The 14,008-nt window shown below is 40.4% G+C and overlaps 1 protein-coding gene across 2 annotated transcripts in view; it reads right to left on the reverse strand.

Annotated features, from left to right (window-relative positions):
* Nucleotides 1-240: 240 nt before the first annotated feature.
* Nucleotides 241-14,008, reverse strand: part of nrg2b (neuregulin 2b) — a 56,307-nt gene continuing 42,539 nt past the window's right edge. For both annotated transcript variants that reach the window (XM_030146015.1, XM_030146014.1), the window contains 6 exons: nt 13,760-13,862; nt 9,840-9,969; nt 8,763-8,890; nt 6,196-6,411; nt 4,793-4,976; nt 241-3,863 (listed from right to left, as the gene is read on the reverse strand). In XM_030146015.1, coding sequence (XP_030001875.1) covers nt 3,387-3,863; nt 4,793-4,976; nt 6,196-6,411; nt 8,763-8,890; nt 9,840-9,969; nt 13,760-13,862 — 1,238 coding nt within the window. In that variant the 3' untranslated portion in view covers nt 241-3,386. The remainder of the gene's footprint in view (nt 3,864-4,792; nt 4,977-6,195; nt 6,412-8,762; nt 8,891-9,839; nt 9,970-13,759; nt 13,863-14,008) is intronic.

Consider the following 14,008-nt stretch of genomic DNA (forward strand, 5'->3'; position numbering starts at 1 on the left):
AGGAGGTTTAATACGTCAAATCCAGGATACTAAGAAATACCAGGATGTCTTTCTGCAGCCGATCACATGTTGCAGTATCTAAACCAGCATGCCTTTCTGGTTATGTGATGCTAGGACAGTCCAGTAGGTGGCAGTGGGAGGGTGAAAATTCAACACATAATGTGATGAGGTTTTCTGTCCCAGACTTCTAAAACAAGAGAAAACATTGTTAGTGACAAAGATGACAGGACTGTTTCAAAATGGTAGGAATAAAGTTTTATTTTTCATATGAAGGGGTGGTTTTGGATTTTTCTTCTTTTACAAGTAGTATGTTTTTGATAAAACTTGCAAAAAATCTGCTAGCATATTCCAAGAATAATGGACATGAGATAAGGGGATTTTTATTGCTGAATGTTAAAATGAGGACACATTTTTATTTTTTTCACCGAGTGAAAAAAAAAAACGATTTGCTTGCTGCTTTTTCCATGCACCCAACTACCAGTACCACTAGGACATGCAGGGGTCGGGGGGGGTGAGAGAAGGCAGGGAAGGGGAAAGGGAAGGGCGGGGCGGGGTGGGGTCAGGCGGGTGGGGCAGGGGGGAGGAAGAAGGAGGAAATGGGGAGTAGGGGAGGGGGTAGGGATGGGGGTAGGGGGGGTCTGTAGGTAGAAAAGACAAAGGCAAACTGCTTGACAAACACAAACAAAGATGGACTCGTGGTTTGTGTATGTGTGCGTGTGTGTGTGTCCGATGAGGGCTTGTGTGTCTGTGTGTGCTTCGTTATGTGTAAAGAGTGTATGATGTCGATGTGTATGTGTGAAATGTACGCGTGTGTGTGTATGTTAAAGGGGCTGGGGGGAGTGCAGGGTGAGGAGAAAGAGGGTGGGAGAGGGAGGGGTGAGTGTTAACAATTCAACTAGCACTAGAAGCACACTATCCTCACTTGAAGTATTTCCAACGCTGCAAACCCCAGATTGATTACAGTAATAGTAAAAACAAAACTAGCCAGACCTTTGTGCCATGAACCCAAATCATGTTTTAATCTAATTCTATTATGACTACGAGACCCCACCCCCAACCCGAGTCTAAAGGGCTCGTCTTAAATTTTTAGATACTCTATGTCTGTGATTCATGCATCTCCTGTGTGACTTAAAACAAAAATCAAAGACTACTTACTGAAAATTAACCCACGTATTGTATTTGTGACATAGTATTGTTTTCCTCAGTGCGACTGACGGGGTCTCTAAACCCGCTGTGTGTCTGAAGAGGAGGAGTTTTGTCCGTTAGCGTGTAGCGGACACGTTTAATGTCGACACAGCCTACTATTCATGTGCTGTTCGGTAATGCGTACTCGTCTGGAGATGGGGGGGGTCTAAATTCGTCCAAACGCTAGTTGCTTCTGAAGGTCGGTTAAAGGGGGGGTGAGAAAGACATGAAGGTGAGGGGGGCAGGCAATAATGTGAGGTGGACAGGGGCAGACAGAGACAAACACATAACAGATCATTCAGTCAGTATGACCAAGCAAAGTAAGTTCAATCAATAAAGGTATAGGAATGCAAATCAAGGATGCAGTAATCAGTATTATCATATAGCACTGTTTGGCTGTGAGCTAAATAAAAAGTAGAACCAGTCGGACTCAAATCAAAACAGAACCAAAAAACGCTCTCGCAGTGTGAACCTGCACCGTTACAAAACAAACCCGCAAGCGATTTCTCACGTCAGGACATCAGTGCCATCGCTACTGGGGTGAAAAGTAGTGATGATTCTAGTTGGAGAGGGCCCGCAAAGTTTCCGAAAAGGATTAAATTACTTAAAAAAAGAAAAGAAAAGAAAAGAAAAGAGAGGGAGGATCTGGAGCGACATCCTCTCAGGGGGGGCCCGCAATTCCTTGCTACGCCCTTGCATTGCAAAAGAGCGAAAAGATGAGGTCTCCGCACAACAGCTTATCTTCACCACCGCTGTCGTCTTCGTCGTCATTTTGACCCACACACAGCTACACACACTTACACAAGGAGTAAAAAAAACAAACAAAAAAAAAAAGCAACTGAATCTTCCATCTGATTTCAAGAGTTTCACCCACACTCCCTTAATCATGGCCACAGGTAGATGCGACAAACGTGACAGACGGACGGGGAGGAGGGTGAGGGGGATGTGGATCTGGCCTGCGGACTGAACTGTGACTGGATGGCATGCTGTCTCTGCTTTGAGTCTTTTGGCTGTGATGTGATGGGGAAGTCCTGAGACACAGTGCGGCTCTAAGCTGCTGGCATAGGAAACGGGCGGGCTTGGGCAGTCCACGGGAGGCCAGAGTCAGGCTGGATTACAACTGGATTGGTTTAGGTCGGTTTTGGATCGGCAGCTCCCTGGCCAATGACTGCTCACGGAGAGGGAGGTTCTTACAGTGCAATGGAGCTTCTGGCAGCGTGAGGATCGGTGGGAGGAGCATGTCAATCGAACAAGAGACCACACCCTCGAAGGTGAACAGAGGCGCCAACCAATGAGGCATTATGATGTGTACAGACTGCATCCAGGCACACACACACACACACACACACACACACACACACACACACACACTGGCACACACACTGCAACCACCACCGATGTCATGGCAGCACCCTGAACACCTACACAGGAATCTTTGAATCACTTTCCTTCAACGACCCGCTAACGCGCTTGTTTTCACAGAAATATCAACAAATGACTGACAGGCAGCGACTGAGGACATAAAATGACCGATGTGTGTTCATCTGGAAAGATTCGTTCAAAAATCATCCGAGAAAACTACCCTACACATCCGGTTGCGTCAGTGACTAATGTCCCTGTGTGAAACGAATGCATCGCGTAGATCATACTCATGTAAACAGACACCTTTTACACAGGAGGAATCAATATTGCATGATGACATAATCAGATCACAGTTCAAAAAGAGGAAGATCCCAAATCAGACAAAAAACCAAAGCAAAAGGAAGGAAGAGGGTTGGTCTCTATAAAAACGAGGAGTCTTTATAAGAAAGGCTACAAAAACTCAATGGGACCTCCGACTTCAGCATACAGCAAAAGGCACCACAATATTATTCTATTTATCTAACTCGTGAAAAAATTGGCACGTAATTCTCTTATTTTTTTCATCTCTCATAATGCTGTAAATCAAAAAACTTTACATATAAATATTTCCCCCCCGTTATAAAAAAAGTCTTTGCTGTTAGCTAGTAGACAATTTTTGCTGAAATGAAAATAAATATTTCATTTGTTTAGAATATCTGTCTGTTATACAAAATAAAAATATTTCTCCTAGGTGCAGGTCTCTAGTCCACTTGTTTTGTGTAGAAGGAAGGGGGGTGTGTGAGGTGGAGGGGGTGGGGGTGGCAGGGGTGTATGGACGGGTGTCGGGGGGAGGTCGAGTCTTAAAGGGGCATGTTGTCAGCCTTGGAGCGCTGCGACTGGGACCCGCGACTCTGCCCGTTGCTTCGTGCTCCCGGCCGACTCAGCCCGCGGTGAGTCCGTGTATCCGCACCAGATGACGAACGGAAACCCGGGACAGTTAAGGGTGGGTCCACGTTCATGTTCTGCATACTGAGGAAAGGCGTGCTCTCCCCATGAGCGTCCTCCTCCTCTTCCTCCTCTTCTTCCTCCTCTGACTGACTGAAGCTCTGTGAGCTGTAGTCCCGAAAGCCTGCTGCGCGCTGGGAGATGTGTCCATTGAGGCGGTTGCGTCGCGGGCGGCGCCGGCTCCGGATGGGTTCCCGTGAAGAGGCGTACTCCTGGGTGGTCTCGTAGGCCTCGTCGTCCGGGAGACGGTAGGGGCTGGATGGTAGACTTCCTGTGCTCTCCGTCAGGTAGGGTCGCCGTGGGCGTCGTGGCTGCCTGTATAAACTTCCATCCTGAAAAATGATTGAACAGGTTGGAAGATTTGTCAGAATTGAAATGGTAGAATTTTTTGATTAACACCTCATGTCTACACTACATCAGGTTAATTACCAATAACTCCAGAAGTGACATTTAAGTAGTTTAAGGCATGTGGTTTGCTCACTGTCCTAGACCGACAAATCTGCAAAAGGGAGGTCAATGCAATAGTATTTTACAATGTAATACCACTGAGGGCCACTGGACGTTAGCTCCTGAAACACCTGACTACCAAAGACATAGTCATTCTGGTCTCATTCATTTTATTTGGACCCTCTGATAGATGATTATATGACCCCTCTGTTAATAATATTATAGGGGCTATAGAAGGCTTCAGGCTTTGATTGACAGGTGTGTGAGAGCTCACTCACCTGCCAGGTCATACCTTCAGCGAATGTTTATTAAATAAAAAATATTCTCCTTATAAGCATATTCAGTGGTGTATAGCAGGGAAGTTGCAGGTTATTTCTCACCTCACTCTCCCCTATGATGACACTTACAAACACAAAAACTGCAGAGGCCCTCTCTAAAGTTGGTTTTGGGTCAGCCCTTCTGGACTTTTTTTTTACTTTGTGAACCTGAAGGCATCACGGCGACTGCATGGAGGAGCCCTGCTCCCTCTGAACATGTAAACCCCTCATTCTTTGGTAACCATAACATGGCAATTCCTATTCTTATTTTAAGTGATTATACACTAATGAAAACATAACTATATGTTATGTATTATATTCTGTTTCTCCACTTAGATGTCCCTGACCCAGGCACTAAACTTTTAAAAGCACCTTGTGTTGTTTTACTTGTGAGGATTTGATGATGCTTGTTTGTAGTTTAAACAGGATGAATACCAACACATCACCCTCCTGCAAAAATCACATACAGCTGGTATGTATGTAAATGCTCTACATACATCAGGGCATCTTAGCAGCGGCTGGTCATCATCTCTGTGGTAGGCGGCAGCGGCGGGGGGCAGGGAGAGGGCGTGGCTTGTGTTGGGCGAGGTGATCTGGAAGGTGGGCACCTGGGGCGGCAGCGGGGGATAGTGGAACTCCACTGGAGACAACCGTGCTGGCGTGGTCAGCGCCGACACATACCTGCATAGCAACGACAGCAGCCGAGTCTGATGACAAATAACAACTACAACACAATATGACGTTGCAGGTGAGGGCAGAGGGTGAAAACGCAGTCATTTCAAAACTGTTACGACAGCTTTGAGCTGCAACAGGCTGTTAAGAAGTTGGAGCTCACCTGATACTGTGTAATGACAAAGCAATGAGTATTTTGATTAAGCACTAAAGTAAAGTACTTACAGTACTTTTACTGCAGTATTTTATTACACCTGTGTCAGTTTTTTGACTCTGTATGTTGTGGATCGTGAAACCACCTCAGTCAGCATCTCAGTCTGAGAAGTTTCAAATGACCCAGAATATAGCTAACAGTGAACTTTTATGTGTGAACAGGTTAAACATTTACGTAGAGCAGACAGAGAAACCTGGAGCTGCCTTTTCATGTGGGTTAGGCAGAAGGAATTCTGGGACATGTAAGAAATTAAAATATATGAATAACAGGTTACCAGGTAGAGATGGAAAACAAAATTACTTACATATCTTTAAAATGTTTTCATACATTTTTAAAATTTAGAAATTAACACACATAAGAGAATGTTTAGACAAAATAAATAAATGAATGACTGGACATGAAGAACACACTCAGACACTAGAATAACACTGATTTACAGAGTTATAACATAACACTATGTACAGTATCTAGGTTAGGAAGTCCTTCAAAGATGGAAAAATAATACCCTGCTGCCACTTGGGGTCGCCAAAGAAACCCAAGGCAGGCTGGACTAATATGACTTAAATTAACTTAAGCCAGAGGTTGTGGTCCAATCGTCTTGAACTGACCCCCAGTGTCTCAGTAGCAGCCATGATAAAAGTGTGATATTCTCTAAATGCCAAAGATAAGTATTTCAGTGCTTTATTTTATATCTCCTTTTAGCTCAGGAAACCCCCCTTTACCAAAAGAAAGTAGATGCTGCTCTCCCACAATTCCTTGCGGCAGCCACATTTAAAGTGACACACCATTCTTCCATAGCCTAGTGTACATGCTGTCACCTGCTCCTTAGAAGTGTTTTTTACATGTTTTCTTGACCTCATGACATTTTTCATCACCATCAAGGAAAAGTTTTTAAGTAAAGATACAAGATATAACATTTTTGACTACTCTGCCACAACTCAGGGGTTTTAGAGTCACAAGACAGAATGTGAACCTGAACTACTCCCATCATGACACCATCCCTTCATGCCATACCTGTCACTGTGAGGTGAGTCTCTCAGTGAGTCATAGGAGTCCCCGTACTGCATCCCTGGTCCGGATATATCCGTGCAGCCCCAGTGGGCAGCCCTCCTCGCCATGCATGCTGGGCTGCTGCACTTACTGGTTCCCACAGAGCTGGAAAGCCCACCTGACTGGCAGTCTGAGTTCATGCTCTCTGTTCGCTCCATGCTCCACGTCTGCTCCTCGTGTCTGCAGGTAGAGGTGTTAGCAGAACAAGTTGAAAAGGTTACAACAGCACTGAGGACGCAGCAGGATACATGGGAGGAAGGAACAGAGCCTTAAGAGTTTTATCCCTGTGTTAATGTGGCTGAGATGTTACTAACAACAGTCGCAATGTTAATCAGGCTGTTTGGTTGTCCACCATTTGTTGAGCACTACAAGAGAGTCATGGGTCTGATCAAGCGAAAGTGAACATCAACATGAAAAAGTACATTTGCACACATCATTCATCAAGTGGGCTCATTTTTTAGCTAAAGATCTCTATTTTATGGAACTGTTATCCTTTTCAAAATACCACTTACACAGTACAGGACAAGTTCTGAACCTTCTGCTAGGCTGCATTAAATGAACAAAAAGACATGCAAAAGACTGTCTATTACTTTGAGAAACTAAAATTCTGAATGATGAAGTTTGTGAATTCATACACTGGTCACATTTAAAAAGACTATCTGTGAACTGTTACCAAGAAATGGCTCTTTATTTATAATTTACCTATATCAGTATGGACCACCACAAGTTGTAAATAACACTGTGTTAGTATTAAATACATTAAATAAAGCACTTTGATTATATCTGGCTTGTTGTTTTAAAAAATAAGTCAACATTTTGGGCGATGCATACAATGGTAAAGAGTCGTGTTACTATGGCAGCTTGTCCACATGTCACCACATTCTCATATCAATAAAACAGATTTTTCAATATTTTACTCCAAAATTTATTCTCAGCATAGTTGAACATAATACCTAAAAGGTTCAATTTCTCTCAAGAACCACATGCTTTGAATGCTAATTGGCTTAAAAAATTGATGTCTGTTTCAAGTCCACGTGTTACTGAGCAATAATTTGACATTTTTCACCTAAAAATTTTATCTCCCCAAATTTTGTTACACATAATGTTAAGCACTTATAAATACTACAGAAATATGTATAATACATGTATATAAGTTACTCTGCTTACATGACAGACTGTTGAACACAAAATGCGTCTGCATGTTACCACTTGATTGGACCCTCATGAAAAAATTACAAATCACAGGCACAAAACACAATCAGTGCTGGAGTTGAAACATCTCATGTTACTCTGTCTATGCTTCATAGAATTGGCCAGGGTTGGAATAAAAATGTGTTTTAATATGCACTATATGGACAAGTATTGGTTTATTACTATTAACAGGGGGCTGAGCTACCAACCAGTAATGACAAATGCCGTATTTTCATTTTAAATTGTGATAAATATCTCTGCAATTAAGATTTATATTTTGTCTTTATGGTTAATTTTGTTTACACTGCCATTAACACTTGCAAAATGTTTCTGAGTTTGCTTTTACGTAAAGTAAGTTAACCCAATGTTGATTTTTTTTTGTATCATTATAACTATTTTATATGATCTACCTCTCCCCGTGTCCCTCTCAAAAATTACGCAGTTGGGAAAATGAATGAATGAATGAATGAATGAATGATCTCCCTCTCAACTTCAGAATAATGATAGTTCCTATGTATATATTTGTCATATTCTGACCGTAAATAATCATTTTGAACCACAAGATTAAAAATTGGCTGGTTTCTTCAACTCTAATTGAGAAAGAAAATCATCCTTTAACACTAAGCAAATATTGATCTGACATTTATTGTGAAAATTATTAACAACAACCGAAATTTACATTTTATAATGAGTCCAATAAGTTGTGTGTGTGATATGTTCCCACATTTTGGTTCATATAGTGACATTTTGTAACAGCTGATATCGATGTGATCTAAGTTAAAGCCTGATTTATCCTCCTGAGTCAAAACTGAAGAAATCTGATTGTTAATTACAGTTTTATAGTATCCATCAGAAAAGGACCGTTCCCAAATTTTTAACAAATCCAAGAAAGATAACGCTGTTTGTCCACTGTCTCTATATTCAGGGTTCTTCTTCTTCATCTCGCTCTTCATGGGTAAAGCAGCCTAGACACTACACTAACGGACTACAACCCTCTACTGTTCTGGAAAATGCACTGGAATTATTGAACATTTGCAGAACATTTTTTCTATTTTTATTGAAGAAAATGAACATGTAGTTTTTAACCTCATTATTTTATTGTCCTGCCCTTGATTTGGTTTATATGATACAAAAAACTAAGGTCCAGTGGTGAAACTCTGTAACATGTCTTTACAATCCCCATTACACCAGCATTTAAAACAGCTACATTTGATGGTAAGGTCAGCTACTTTCAATATGTAGTGAACTTAGATATTTATACACTGAAGTTAATAATGATGGTACTTCCTGAGTCTAGATATGAATGTATACTGGTTTGTATGTGTGTGTACTGGGTCTACCTGGAAGCATGTGAGGCAGTGGTAGAGTGGTGGGAGCGGGTAGACATTCGGCTGCCTGCGTAGTTGCCTGCACCCTCGGCTCCATGGCTGATCACACACTCCGTCGTAGGGACGCTTTTAGAGATGTACTGGAACATACACACAAACCCCCATTTTCACACTTTGCCTCTGACGCAAAACCAGAAGACGACAACAGATATAAACTGACAGCCAGCTATAAAACGAGCATTGTGTACATATCTGATGTAACTCCTCATCATTCTCTCTCCTCACTGTTTTCGCTGGTGCTATTATGCTGACTCATGCCTGTTATGTCTCCAGGAGGGTCGTACTGTACCTGTTTTCTGCCCTCTCTTTAACGTCTGTCAGCTCAGTTGGTCGACAGTGGATCAGACCTTTATTTACACCAAGATTCTTCTGGAAGTAAAAGTACGTCTGAGGCAAAAAGAGCCCTTTTGGTGGAGGGAAAAAAAGACTATGAGGGTAACCAAATCTGGTATTAACTGACTTCACCTCTGTGGGCTTCTTTGCTCAGGTGACGTTCACCTCCAGCTTTACTTTTTTCCTCTTCTTCTTCTGTCCCTACTCTGGAATTCATTAAAATCTGAGGGTGTTCAGAACATTCGAACTCCAAATGTCTATTTATAGGAGAGTTATATTTAATTAAAAGCTTTGATATATCAGGGAATATTTTAGCAGAAGCAGTGCTTTGACATGAAAGAGAAGACCAGCTGAACATTAGAAAATTTCACTTCTAATCCTCCTCATTGGTAGGTGAGAGAAACTTGTAGATTAATTGCATTCTATTATTGGTGTGTTTTGCTAGAAGGACATACACAGAAATCTATTTGTGCTGTTGAAGTTACATCAGTTGGTATTATCTCCCTTTAACTACTATTGGGAAATAACCTGGAACTGCCTCCTCTTGTTATTAAAAGACTATTTGCTTCTAAATTTAGTGTGGTCAGTTGATTCTTCTTATCATCATGAGGTACTAGGTTAGCAGGATGCCTCACTTCAGTTAAATCTGATCTGAATCTTGCCTCATCTGCGTGTTTCTTTACAGTTGGGACTCACATCAGCCATGGGAATCTCCTCAGGACCGGGGCCAGGGTGGTTGGGCCCGTTGGCCAACATACGGTTGGGTTGCTCCACACACGGATTCTGGTTCTGGTGTAGGTGACTCTGCATCTTCTTCCTCCGCTTCCTGGTGAGGCAGTAATGATAAAAATACAATAAGAGGTCCGCAAAGGTGCTTAGAGGCACTATTATCACTAATAATACTCTTAAAAAACATCCCCTCTGCAGCTATCTTATATTCCTTTTGTTTGGTTTTCATTCATCACTTGGTTGTTTTATGGCTACAGCAGCATTATCAATGTATTGTGCTCTCTCTTGGCCCACCTTTTGGCAACCAGAAATTAATTTGTAATTGCAGTAAAATGCTAGAGAGAAAATTACCATATTCTAATGATAAAAAAAAGATTACAATATGCTCTTGGGATCAATAATAATGGGCCTCATTCACCAATCATTAGAGAAGAAATAACCTCTTAAAACTCATTTACAAACAGTCTAACGCTGTTTCGCCACACGTGCTGGTACTCTCCACCTTTGATTGCATGTGGAGGTTTTATAACAGGCACAGACTATTCATCATCCATCTGCTTCACAAACTGGACAAGTCATGTATAAAGACAACAGATAATATACTGTGGGTTTTTTTGTTGTAATTATGTTTTTATAATTTTTTTCAGGGAGCCATATCTCATCAGCATTGTACATTATGTATATAACTTCTATATATATAAAGAAAAACAAACAAAAAACAATAAAATACTCACACAGGGGAACAATGACAGAAATAGTAAAAATATACACAGTAACCTAAAATACAGTTAATGGGAAAAAACTAGTATATTTCCCATTCCATTCTTTCCTTCCTTCCAGAAACCCTTTTCCCTTGTATAAGATTAACACTGAACATTTAAAGTGTGTAGCATGAACCAAGGGTTTACATGGGTCTATATGCACATTACTCTTATCAAGGATATACTGTGTTTTAATCATACAAACACATTAAAGTAGTGTTTCCAAACATTTCTGTATTTCTGTGGAACAAATTTTAAATGAAAACCCAATTCCAAATGGGCCGTACTTGATTTAACTTTATTTAATTATTAAAAAAAAAAAAAAAAAAAAAAAAGGATTTGTGCTTTGATGGAATTTCCTGATGCAATTCTTACATCACATAGTTTTGAAAAGGTAAATCAGCCATTTCAAACTGATATATATTGGAGAAACCGCTGAAAACATTTATTAAAACTTCATAAATTAGACCATTATTTCTGTAAAACAAACAGAATAGATGATAGCCTTTACTAGATTCAGTGTTGTACGTACAATTATCAAAGCAGCACAAAAGTTCAGTACCATCAAAACAATCCTCTTGTTGAAAGTTCGTTCAAATCTCCTGCCCTCTCGGGAATGGAAGTATAAAAACTCTAAAAACTACCACAGTCAAATTCAGTCATTTTTCTTTTGATAGCTTTTCATCATTCTTTCTCTTTTTATTTGACAAACCCTTTTATTTTCTTCATCAACTGTGCACCTTTCACAGTCTTTTTTTCATGTTATATAATTACTAAAGCTCCTAAATATGTCATGTTGTTTGTTGCAGTATCTCCATTTCAGAACTACTGATTTTTTCTTACATTTGGATTCCAGTCCTCCACCGTTTTTAGATTAACATTTGACATTGTTGATTTATCTCAACGTTCCTCTCTGGTTTCTGCAGTCTCATGCTGTCAAGCATTGGGTGTTTACTTATGCTAATTAGGAAACCAGTATGCACTCTGAGTGTGTGTGTGTGTGTGTATGTGTGTGTGTTTTTACATTGTGTACATTTGGACTGGTTAGTTTTAGACTGCACAATTTGTCATGTCATACCTACCTTAGGTCATCATCATGTACTTGTGTTTAACAGTGACCAGTGCGTGTGATGTTGGCATGTTGTTCATTCAGCTCAGTTTGACTACTTCTGTTTTATATCTATTTTTCTTTCTTTACTGACTTGCACAGTTAACGTTTTGCGCAACTTTCAGTAACTGGTCAGAGTGGTTGAACTATAAAAACTGTTCTCACACTAGAATAAACCAGTTTGGATCGAGACTACCTCTTCTGGTCTAGCTGTTTTATGTCCATGGTGGTCTGGGAGAGATTTTACACCTGTCAGTTTGGTTTTGATCACACTGAAAAGTCAGAAAATCTGGATCGAATCATCTCCAAAAATAAAAAAGAAATGCAGCAGGTTTAAAAGTAAGTTTCCATAGGATGGTTGTTAAGAAATTAAATGGTCCAGTATGTACAATTTAGGATGATTTAGGATTTGCAAAAATGGAACATAACAATTCAGTTTATGCTTTTGTTGGTGTATTATTAGTGTAGTGCACAAAAACAGAGTTGCTTTGTTTCCATTAATCTAAAATGAGCTGGTCACCATTCGCCAGGTCCACCGTGTTTCTGTAGCACCTTAGAACGGACCTCCTCTTCCTTTACTTCTTACATCACCTACTGCAGTGTTATTCAACCTTGGGGGTCGGGACCCCACGTGGGGTCACCTGGAATTCAGATGGAGTCACCTGAAATTTCTAGTGATTAATAAAAATTAAAATAAAAACTTACAAATAAAAATGTCTATCGTGAGTTGAGAGACAATTACAATTCATAAAAGACACGACAAACTCTGAAGCTGAAACTGAAGCACTGTGGTACTGTTTATCTGTCAAATGTTCATTGTGGTCAGTTTCAGATGCTGCAGCTCTTTCATAATTCATAGTTTGAGTTATTGTTTGTTCAGTATTAATTGTCAGCCTTGTAAATCCAAGCTGGACCGACTGTGCATATCCTGACCAAGGAAAATAAAATTCTCACTTTGTGCAGTAATCTACACCTGGCTTTTCTGCCTCTGTCCATAATAATATATATTATATAGACTAAATGTCAACTAAAATTAATGTTTATTTGCAACATAGTATAGCAAACTATTACATGATCAAAAACAAATTAATTTTAGTAAAAAAAAAGAAGAGTCTCTGTTTTGAATGTCCGGGGTTGCCAGAAATTTGTGATGTTAAAATGGGGTCATGAGCCAAAAAAGGTTGGGAACTACTGACCTACTGTGTTTGAGTGTAGACCTGAGTTATTCCCTGACTTTAAATCCCTGAACAAAACCAGTATAGGACTTTAGTGTTTATTTGTGGCCACCCTAGTTGAGAATAGAGAGGGCATTCACTTGGCATGTATCTGCAACTTCACAGCCAGATATCATTAAATATCACACACCAAACCTTTAACCCATAAAGACCCAAACAGCCACCAGCGACAGAAATCATCTACTGATGTTTAATACCTGTTAACTGTCCACTAAACCTATCAATGTATGTAAATAATTGAGGTAAAATGTGGTTTCTCAGTGTAAATCATCATCAGATATGACCCATTTGGACGTTCAGAGGCTCTGTAGTGAACGTGGGAACACCGTCATCTTCTATAACATTGATTCACCTGTAAAACCCATGGAGTCTGACAAATGACAGTGGACACAGGCACTTTTTAATTCAGTTATTGATATCTTTGCTGTAAAAGTCACTTCTTCAGTTTCTGATATAATAACCTTTGAATTTACACCGAGTTTCCCTGACCATGTATTTGATCAGTAAATTAAATATAGGAAAGTACATGATTTACACTGAAAAATGCAAAATACAGAGGATAATATAATGACCAGTGATAAATTACTTAAAAAAGGTTAAATAAAGAGAAAGATTAATTTGCCCCAAAAGTAGCACTGGGTCTTTATGGGTTAAGAAAATCTTGGTGAATGAAGCCCACTGCTGTTTTTGTACTATATTCACACAAAAGTAGAAGCTCATTGTTAAGTCATATATAAATGGCACAGTCCGATTATGGTTAATATTTTCATCAGCGTCACATACTTAGTTTTGCAGTAGGCCACCACACAAACGATGCCAACCACCAACAACGCCACACAGATGCCTGTGATAGTCAGCACCCGCCGCTGGTAGAGCTCCTCAGCCTCTGTGGATGGAAAAACACACACACACACACACACACACACACACACACACACACGCACACATGCATGACCACACACATACACGCACGCATGATCATACACACGCATGATCACACACAAGCATCCATGCAGTGCAGATAAAGAACAA

The sequence above is a fragment of the Sphaeramia orbicularis genome, chromosome 10 (assembly GCF_902148855.1).
Source record: "Sphaeramia orbicularis chromosome 10, fSphaOr1.1, whole genome shotgun sequence".
NCBI lineage: Eukaryota > Metazoa > Chordata > Actinopteri > Kurtiformes > Apogonidae > Sphaeramia > Sphaeramia orbicularis.